General features: G+C 31.9%; 1 protein-coding gene across 1 annotated transcript; it reads left to right on the forward strand.

The window, feature by feature from the left end:
• Nucleotides 1–7,762: 7,762 nt before the first annotated feature.
• Nucleotides 7,763–10,747, forward strand: LOC109184921 (protein diaphanous homolog 1-like). Its single transcript, XM_019334941.1, has 8 exons — nucleotides 7,763–8,097; nucleotides 8,238–8,259; nucleotides 8,932–8,988; nucleotides 9,087–9,168; nucleotides 9,259–9,354; nucleotides 9,449–9,573; nucleotides 9,658–9,676; nucleotides 9,977–10,747. The coding sequence occupies exons 1-8, from the start codon at nucleotides 7,998–8,000 to the stop codon at nucleotides 10,391–10,393; spliced, it is 918 nt and encodes a 305-aa protein (XP_019190486.1). The 5' UTR covers nucleotides 7,763–7,997; the 3' UTR covers nucleotides 10,394–10,747.
• Nucleotides 10,748–11,187: the final 440 nt, after the last annotated feature.

Consider the following 11,187-nt stretch of genomic DNA (forward strand, 5'->3'; position numbering starts at 1 on the left):
TTTTTTATATGAACTTTTTTTTTTTTTTTTGCAGGTCTTTATCTCTAATCAATAATATAGTTTCAAAAGTAAAAATATTTTTTTTTTTGGTGTGTGTTTAATAACGAAAGAAACTATAGTCATTGTTCAAGTTTTCAAGAATGTGTATTGAATAAATAACATATTTTGTGTTTACAGTTAAGTTTATGTATCTGTAATTACTATTTGATATGCTTTCAATTTGTTTGCAAATGCATAAACATTTAAGTATTTAACTGTATGCACATAATCTGAAGGTTAATTTTGAACAAGGATCTACAATGTAAGGTACATCATGACCTATGGTATAACTTGTCACAAATGACCACAATGATGTAAAACTATTATACATTATTTATAATTAATCACTCAAACCAATAAAGTTAATGGACCGTTCTCACTAAAAGTCGAAGTTGGATTTAAAACTTTGTAGTTATCAAATCGATACCTTGATTAATTTGGTTGGAATTGAACTAAACAATAAATATGGATTATGCATATATAATTGAACCAAACAAGTAACAAACTCACGCAGCCAACAATTTCTTAAGTCATGGTTTGGAAATTCAGTTGTTCTAGAAACACAATTATTCTCCTACGTTGTCAACGACAATAAAGTAAGTATTCCTTTCCTTAATCAATAAGAAATAATGTAATGGTAGGTTAGTTTGTGCCTACCACCCCACCCCCACCCCCCACCCCCCAAAGAAAAAAAAAAAAAAAAAAAAAAAAAAAAAAAAACCAACTACACACTGTAATCGTCTTTTTTTTTTTTTTGGGTTGAGGGGTACCCAGCTAAACAACACTAATCGATATTGTTAGTAGTAGTCGACATCGCATCGTCTTTCTAATTTTAATAACTGATGTTTAGTTATTTGTTATATATACTAGTTTTTTACGCACATTGCGTGATTGAGATAATGCCCAATGTTTTTTTTTTTAAAAAAAAAAAATAAGTACTTTAAAGTATATCAAGACAAGATTATATTGGAATTGTTCATGCATAAATGATTGAATGTTGAAATTGCGTATTTAAATAGGTAATTCTAAGTTTACAAATGCAAGATAATATAGTCAAGATTGATTATAATTTCAATAAAATAATTATATAAGTATGGTTGAAACCAAATACGGGACATAAGGGAGAACAAATAAAAATTAGGGCATAAAATATTAAATATATACTATGAATTAATTTCACTTTTGGTCCCACGACTTTTGAATTCTTATCATTGTTGGTGCACAACTTTAAATTTTTTTAATTTTGGTGCCTAACTTTGTTATTTTTATCAGTTTTGGTCCTTCCAGCCAAATTGACGGTAAAATATTTCCGAATTTTATATTTTAGGGGCAAAATCGTCATCCCATGGAAAGATCTTCAATATTTAAACAAAAGAAAAATCATATTAAGAGGAAAAAAAAGAGTTTGCCAATGGTTGAAACTATAAATCCCATAGATCTGTCTGATTTCTGCCCGTCTTTCCCATTATTCTCATCATCAAACACCTATAGATATAATTTTACAGTGATTTTGTTTAGATATTGAAGATGTTTCCTTGAGATGGCGATTTTACTCCTAACAATATAAAATACTGCAACATTTCACTGTCAATTTGGGCGAAAGGACCACAACTGATAAAAATAACAAAGTTAGGCACCAAAATTAAAAATTTTTAAAGTTGTGCACTAAAAGTGATAGAACATCAAAAGTCGTGGGACCAAAAGTGAAATTAATTCTATATACTAATATTGAAGAGCTAACTGCTGATTGCCAAACCAGGACATTGCGAGGTAGTTTCCCACTTCAATTTGTTGTGTGATTTGAATACTATTTTTGTTAATAAATCCCTCAAGTAGTTAATCCCTCAAGACTATGTGGTATAATGGTACCCAGGTTGGACTTCCATTTGGAAGGTTACGAGTTTGAGCCTCAGTGGAGGCTCAGTAGGTTGAGAAGGTATATGAACAGATACTACAATGTAATAGGGCCAGTTAGACCTGGCAATTCGTGTATACAGGTTCGTTAACGGGTCGACACGATAAGGCTAAACACGGACACGACACGTTATGATTAACGGGTTCAAAATTTTAACACGAATACGAACACGATTTAGTAACGGGTTAAACGGGTTGACACGATAGACACGTTTTGTTAACAGGTTTTAAGTCGTGTCGACACGATATGACACGAAACCCGTTTAAACCCGCTATTTATATTAATATATTTAAAAAACTAAAATTTAAAGTTAAGTTCTATAAAAAAAGAAATAAAACCTACAGTTCAACTCATCAAACAAATTAAAAACATTCATAAAATGATAAAATAGCATCCAAAAATCATAATTAAAGGAGTCCATACAAGTTTTTAGAATAAAAATAAAACAATAAAAATTCAAATTTCAAATTTCAAATTGTTGAACATCAATAATTGGTGTAAGATCTTGGCCTGATGTAATAAAATTCATCATTAGTCATGTTCATAATATCTTTTGTAATCTCATTCATGACAATGGTTCTTACCTAAATGACAATGGTTCTTAGCGGGTTGTAAACAGGTTTGGTAAACGGGTTAACACGATAATATTAACGGGTTAAACGGGTTCTTAATAGGTTTAACGGGTTGACCCGTTAAGATACGAAACATAACGGGTCCTTAACGGGTCAACCCGTTAACGACCCGGGACACCTTAAGACTAAACACTAACCCGTTATTTTCGTATCCAGTTTCGTGTCGTGTTAACGGGTCGTGTCCATAATTGCCAGGTCTAGGGCCAGTAATATTCAAAAAAAAATATTTTTTATTTTTTAAAACAATTATTATTATTATTATTAATAAATATATGTATGTATACCCTTAGGTCATTTTACATGTTAATCTAAACAACTAATTTTTTCAAATATCTTTTTACAAACCATTGATGTAATTCGCTGGTCAAATCCGCTAACGCTAACCGCTAACTGCTGATTGTCAAACAAGGACATCGTGAGATAGTTCTCACTTCAATTTTTTGTGTGATTTAAATCCCCTCTTTGTCAACAAATCCCTCAGGTAGTTAATATGATTGGCTTTATTAATTATATTTTTTAAATTTTTTTCGTGGTATTACTAAAATACTTGGTAAATAAATATATATCATTATTTTGTATTATAACTTTAATTTTTAATTAAAAAAATAGTGCACAAAAAAGATAATGTAGTGAATATAATCCATTGATGAATTTGAATGTAAATAATTTTTACATTGGAGAAAAATAAAGACAATATAACTAATAAAATTATTTATCTTAATTAATTTATTGATAATGAGATTTTTTTTTTAAATAAAGACATTGTAGGCACAATGTAACGAATATAATCAATTGATGAATTTGAATGTAAAGAATTTTTATATTGGAGAAAAAAAAAGATAATATAACTAATGAAATTATATCTCTTATTTAATTTATTGATAATGAATAATTTTTTTTTTTTGAATAAAGATATTGTAGACACATAATTCTAAATTAAAGAAATGCATATGTATTATTTTTTGTTGTAGCTACTAAATTATTATTTTAATTTAATAAGAGTAAAATATAGTACTAATTATGCAAACTTTGATTGGGATGGGGTTCGAACCTAAGACCTTTCTTATTGAAATCAATGAATAAGTTAACGGTGAACTAACAAAAATTAACGGAAAAGATAATATTTAACGGAAAAGTTAACGGATAATCATATTCATTAAGGATAAATTAGGAAATCTTAACGAAAAATTAAAATTTGACCGCCATTTTTTCTACCCATTATAGGCCTAACTCTCTTGGGCTCTTATTAGTATATATATATATATATATATATATATATATATATATATATATATATATATACTAATAAGAGCCCAAGAGAGTTAGGCCTATAATGGGTAGAAAAAATGGCGGTCAAATTTTTTAATCAAATGAATGGCTCAGATTGATTAAAAGATTGATTAGATTTAAATTTTACACTAAAATTTCTTAAAATACCCACACACCGTTACTAATTCCGTTAAAATTTTAAGAATTGCCGTTAGTTCACCGTTAACTTACTCATTGATTTCAATAAAAAAGGGTATTAGGTTCGAACCTCATCCCAATCAAAGTTGGCATAATTAGTATAGTAGATATAAATAATAATTTAGTAGTTACAACAAAAAATAATACATATGCATTTCTTTAATTTAGAATTATGTGTTCACAATATCTTTATTCAAAAAAAAAATTATTCATTATCAATAAATTAAATAAGATAAATAATTTTATTAGTTATATTGTCTTTATTTTTCTTCAATATAAAAATTCTTTATATTCAAATTTATTAATTGATTATATTCGCTACATTGTCCTTACAATGTCTTTATTCAGTGAAAAACAAATTATTAATTATCAATAAATTAATTAAAAGAAATATTTTTATTAGTTATATTGTCTTTATTTTTCTCAAATGTAAAAATTTTTACATTCAAATTCATCAATTGATTATATTCACTACATTATCTATTATCTTTTTTGTGCACTATTTTTCTAATTAAATATCAAAGTTATAACATAAAATAATGCTATATATTTATTTACCAAGTATTTTATTAATACCATGAAAAAATTAAAAAAATATAATTAATAAAGCCAACTATATTAACTACTTGAGAGATTTTGTGACAAAGTGAGTATTCAAATCACACAACAAATTAAAGTGAGAACTATCTCGCAATGTCCTTGTTTGACAATCAGCAATTAGCGGTTAGCGTTAGTGGATTATACTAGCGGATTTGACCAGCGAATTTATTTAATTATTAACATTGGGTAGAAAAAATGACCGCCAAATTATTAAATCAAATAAATGGTTCATATTGTTCAGGTTTTAATTTTTTTCCTTTTAAGATTTTCTAATTTATCCTTAATTTATATGATTATCCATTTAACTTTTCCGTTAATTCACCGTTAGTCTAATTCTAATATTAAAGTATAATATAGAATTATAACTACACCAATAATCTAATTCTAATATTAAAGTCTTAATAGAACTTAACCACAAATCCTAATGTCGGAATCTCCTCAAACAATATTAGTATATATTTCATATTTTATACCCTAATTTTTATTTGTTCTCCCTTATGTCCCGTATTTGGTTTCAACCATACCTATACAATTATTTTATTGACAATTATAATCAATATTGACTATATTATCTTGCATTTGTAAAATTAGAATTACCTATTTAACCCGCACAGGCTCAGCTCAATGATTTAGTGGGTAGTATTTGGGAGAAGAGACCAAGGTTTGAACCTCGGCGGCGGCAATGCGGGAATTATGTCCAAAGTGGGCAGATTCCTTTTGCGTACCAGCATTTGGCCCTGTCTGCTGAACCATTGAGTCACCGTGATTTACAACTTCCCACAATGCTCTGTCGGGTCGGAGTGTGGGGGGACCCTTGGGGTTGGGGACTCAACCTTTGGGAGAAGAATTACCTATTTAAATACGCAAATTCAACCTTCAATTATCTATGCATGAACAATTTCAATATAATCTTGCCTTAATATACTTTAAAGTACTTATTTTAAAAAAAACATTGGGCATTATCCCAACCGCGCAATGCGCGTAAAAAACTAGTAGTATAGTATAGATATACTCAAGTAGGTGTATTATTTGATTATACATGACCCAACATGTGCTATGTGTGGGATTATGCATGAAGATACTATGCACTCTTTGGTCAGATGTGATTATACAATGAACATTTGGGCATAATCTCACCTTCCAATTCCCAATACTGTCACAGATATTTTCCATGTTTGGTTTAATGAAGTATTAAATATTCTAGATGTTGATGGAATTATTTATGCAGTGGGCCTATTATATTATATATGGCGAGCGAGGAATGGGGCTGTATGGGATGCATGCTTACCCAGACCACGGAAGATAATTGCAACTGTAACCACAGCGATCCGGGCATGGCGACTTGCACACCCGGACCGCACGCAACCGCAACCGGCTCGACGTGGATTTGCAACGGCAACCACCGAACATCTCCAAGGGACGGACGGCCAGCCTGCTGCCGTCACTGCCGCAACTCACACGGCCACCTCCTCACTTGTAGCCCATGGAAGCATACGGAACATATGTTATTTTGATGCGGCGTATTTCCATACCACGAATAAAGCCACTGTAGGGGCAATCCTCCTAGACGAACAGGGGTCGTATATCTCAGCTTTACAGGCGCCATTGATAAACTGCTTCTCCCCTCTTATGGCAGAAGCAATTGCATGTAAAGAAGTTTTATCAGCTATGGGATCGTGGGGAGAGATCGGTAGACCTCCCAACAGACTGTCTGTCACTACAACAATATTTATCACTTGCGAAGGATACACCTCGTTCATACCTTGGCTATGCCATTGATACTTGCAGAAACCGGATGGTTTCCTTTGATTATGTTTCGATCAGTTTTATTCCTAGATCAGATAATTGTTTAGCACATGTTTTAGCCACTTCGGCCTTTAATTACTCAGCTGCTATGTATTCGGACTCTGGCCCGCCAGACTCTATTTCAACGTATTTTCAATAAATGCTGCACAGGCTCTTTAAAAAAAAAAAGGTGTATTATTTGATTTTTTAAAAAACTTTATATATATAAAATATATAAAAAGAGAGAGAAGATGATAGTTTTATTAGTCAACCTTCCAGAAATTTATTACGGAATAATAATTTACAATAAAAGTTGTTACTGCACGGTCAACTGACATAATATAAAAATTGAGCAAAAGTATTAGTTATTGCCTTGTACCATATTATATTTATATTTTATTTTATTTTCTAGATAACAACAAAAATTCACATTTATTATTTGAAAATATACACTGTGTAAATTTTGGTTCTGTTTAGTAAATAACTATTAGCTGATAGCTGATAGTTGTTAACTGATTGGGTTAATTAGAAGGTATAATTAGTTGATAAAATTAGCTGATTGTAGGAAGGTGTTTGATAAATTAACTGTTAGCTGATAGCTATTTGGTATAATTTCTTTTCTCAAAAAATTAATTGAAAAAGCTCTTCAAAGTAATTTTTTGAATTTTAGTATTTTGAAATTAATTTTTAACCAAATTAAACAATTACCAATGATAAAATAAGTTAAAATTGACTGATAGGTTAATATTTTACTAATCAGGGCCTTTGTTATTTAGTAATAACACCAAACCACACATAAATGAAAAATAAACTACACTAAAAGAAACATTTATACAAATGAAATTGATCAGAATAACTTCACCTATTCATCCACTCATTTTCTGATTCTGACTCTTTATTTATATTATATTTTATTGCTCCATGAGATTCATGCATGTTTAATTTTAATATATTTTATTTTATTTTATTTAAAAGGTCGGGCACCCCAGTCCGGGCACACAACTTTAATTAATTAATTACGAAGTATTATTTTTATAATACAAAGCTCATTTTTGTAAAATAATTAACTTATAAGATAATTTTAACATGTTTAACTTGGTTAAACAATCCATATGATTCTTTGATTACCTAAGTTTTTTGTAACAACTTATTGCTTCAAAATACTAAAATTAAAAAAAAAAAAACGGTTCAAGAGATATTTTTTTAATCATTTTTTTTTATAAAATCATTTTATATGTAAAACACTCCCAAAACTAGCCTTATTTCGAGCGTATTGCCAAACGGATAGACCTATATATATGAGGACGCTGATTCGCTGTCGTAATTCTCTTCTTTGATTGGTCAAATAACAGTCGCCGTTGCTTTCAGGTTCAGAAGTCTGGAGCCACCGCGCAGACACGGAGAATTATTGGAGAAACAGTACGTAAAAATACATAGAATAATATAGGCGTTCAAGGCAAGCACGCAGAATTGCACACTGTCGTGTTTATTGCGTTTTTCCGAGCGGAACAGATATCGGATTCTTAACTCTGTGATACGGGGCGCAATTTTGTCGAACAATGGCGAGCGAGGAGTATATGCAGAAAATGCAGGCTCGGAAGAGCTACCGCAACTTCTGGCACACCGATCTCATGAGTGCCCCATTGGCAGATCCTCTCTGTACGTTTCGCGCTCGCTTGTTGGGGGGATTTTGGTTTATTTTGCCCAGTTTTAGTTATCATTTACGAAATTGCGATAAATTTGTATTCGAAATTTGTAGCTAATGCTACGATTTTTGTTTTGTTTTTGCTTTTTTGCAGATTGTTGTTTCTCTGTTTGTTGGTGAGTATTGTTTACTCTTTTAAAGCCCCTTTTTATGGGTTCTTTTCAATAACTTTTGATGATTATGATTTTGTGATCTTGTGTTTGAATGTACTGTGTGAACAAGGAAACTAGAAAGGAAAATCAAATACTCTATAATATTTACTGCATCAAATGAAAACCTGTTCTTAGCTAGCAATCACAAATAATGACAACCTAATTCCTTACACCGAACTTGTTATGATGACTTTCATATATTTGAACTACTGAACTTATTCGTGTAGATCAGTAAACTTGGGAGCTTTTGTAGTCTATTTTGTCATAAATGTTAGCGTCTTCATTATTTTATTTTGTATTTGAAAGCATCTGGACACAGAACACAGGGATATTTTTGGCCTTTTAACTTGTTAGGTTGTGATTGATATTCAGCAATTGTAGTTGGCTGCTTTTACTTGTAGATTTGCAGAAATTTTTAGTGAGTTCTGCATTTTGTGTTTCATAGCTGTAATATTCTACGGAGTTTATTATCTGCAATGTTACCAAGTTCTTTCCTATTTCAAAATTTTGTAATGCTGCTCCACTGGTTTATCTGCTTTGATTGCCATTCCACATCTTGTCTTCACTAACACAACAATGTTCCATACTCAAATTGTCAATCTAAATTTTCTTACTAGTGTATCTGTTAATGATCAGTGGTCCATGTGCCTCATATCTCCTGCGCAAGCGAGCTCTTTATAATGATATGTCTAGGTAAAGCTGTCATTTCTACAGTAGGCCTAATTCCCTTAAAGGCATTGTGCTTCTGAAAAAAAAAACAAACTAATTTCTAAATTTATTTTCTTTCATAGATACATATGCTGTGGGGGATATATGCCTTGCAGTGGTCGATGTGGAGAAAGTCATTGCCCTGAACTTTGTCTTTGCACAGAGGTATGCATTTTTTTTGGTTGGAGCTTAAATAAGCTGGATCCGATATATTTATCTTTGTTTTATGATCTCTGCACTATTTCCTTTGATCAGGTTTTTTGTTGCTTTGCGAATTCAGTTGCTTCAACACGCTTTATGTTACAAGATGAGTTCAACATACAGACAACACAGTGTGATAATTGCATAATTGTAATCTCTCTGTCCATGTAGACTGGATGTAGTTTTTGATCTTCCTATCCTTTTGCTTCCCGCTTGTTCCTTATTCACATTGCTTCCTATACAGGGATTCATGATCTGTCTCCAGCAGCTGGCATGCATATGTAGCTGCATTGCTTGCATTCTTGGAAGTGACGAACTTAGAGAACTGTCTCAGATATTGAATTGCCTTTCGGACATGGTTACCTGCACGTAAGAGGTTTCCTATATACTTTGTCTGATTGCCCTGTGAAAATGCTGTCTGCTGACTTATTTTCTGTTCATTTTTCATGGCAGGGTTTGCTCCTGTATGCAGGTATGTGCAGAAAGGAGTTTCTTTTCCATCTGCGCCATAATATGGAACTGGATTTTGAAAATATCTTTTTTTTTAAGCGAACAAATTTTTTTTTTCTATGAATTTATCTTGGAGAGTTACCTCACCTTGTTTGCTGCATATATGATAATCTTCAGCATGATAGAGAGTTTAGAGTTACCTCACCTTCTTTCACATATTCAAGTTCTAGTTTACTTTTAATGTTAAAATGTGTCATCTTTCTCTTGTCAAATGAACTGTTAACTGTTTTAATGTTGTTGTCTTGTTTTGATCATCATACAGACACAGCACAAAGTTGAAATGGATAAAAGAGATGGGAAATTTGGGCCGCCACCACCAATGGCGGTTCCTACTCCTCAACAGATGTCTCGTATAGATCAGCCTCTTCCTCCACCAGCAGGACCTGGTCAGTCACCTCCACCACAGCCAATGGCTTACCCACCACCCCAGCAGGGATATGGTTACCATTACCAAGCACCTCCACCACAACCAACAGTGGGCTATGGCTACTCACCACAGTCTCCCCCAACACATGGACAGGGCTATGGTTACCCACCAACTGGACAGGGCTATGGTTACCCACCACCAACAACTGGACAGGGCTATGGATATCCACTACCACCTCCTTCCCAAGGTCTCCAAATGCCAAATTATCCTCCACCTGGAGCAGGTTATCCCCCACCCAATAATGCCAAGTAACTCAATAAAAGTTTGAAAATTCGTTGTTGTGCAAATTAAAATTCACTCCTTTTCATTGCTGTAAAATAAAAGCCACCCCCCAAAATACAGTTTTTTGTGCACACTACATAAGTATTAGTCACTATAGGGCTTTGTTCTGTTACATTAGTATCAGTTTGGAATTGCATCCCTGTCTTGCCTTGTTTATTGTCCTATCAAGTAGCATTGTCCAGGTCGTGTGAGATGATTGTAATTTGTAATCATATATTCATATGTTAGTATATTATAGTGTTTTAGGAACAGCCTTCAAGGCTTCAATGATGGAATTGTGTTTCACATCCTTACTTTGATAAGGTTGGTTTTGATTCTCTGTTACTTTAGAATAGTGTAAATATAGTAGTTGGTTGGATGAAGACACAAACAGGTACACTTTAACAAGTTATACCTTATGCGCAGAATATGGATTTTTTAAAAAAATTTAAATATAGTGCTGATAGTATTAGCGTATAATTATGTATCAACTTATGGATTAATTTGTATATATTCAAAGATTCTTTGTCATTATATATAAACAAAATAATATTTTTTAGAATTTAAATTATCAAATTTCTAGAAGTTGAATTGTTATATTCAATATTGTAATGATTATTATATATACTATAATAAAAGCTATAAATTATTTTAATTTCACTGTTGCCCCCTATAATTGTTTCACAGTCGCCCCAATGCCAGACGCATGCTTGAGTCCCTAACCTCATTCGTCAGTTTGGCATCTTTCTTGAAAAATATAGTAATTCTCCGTCGTCCTCAATTCT

This window comes from Ipomoea nil, unplaced genomic scaffold, assembly GCF_001879475.1.
Source record: "Ipomoea nil cultivar Tokyo-kokei standard unplaced genomic scaffold, Asagao_1.1 scaffold0188, whole genome shotgun sequence".
NCBI lineage: Eukaryota > Viridiplantae > Streptophyta > Magnoliopsida > Solanales > Convolvulaceae > Ipomoea > Ipomoea nil.

Excerpts from the sequence above, each read along its gene's own strand:
- LOC109184921 (XM_019334941.1), top strand. The coding sequence starts at position 7,998 with ATGGCGAGCGAGGAGTATATGCAGAAAATGCAGGCTCGGAAGAGCTAC. Across the intron at positions 8,260-8,931 it reads TGTTGTTTCTCTGTTTGTTG|TGGTCCATGTGCCTCATATC; the intron begins GTGAGTATTGTT and ends GTTAATGATCAG. Across the intron at positions 9,355-9,448 it reads AGTGTGATAATTGCATAATT|GGATTCATGATCTGTCTCCA; the intron begins GTAATCTCTCTG and ends CTTCCTATACAG.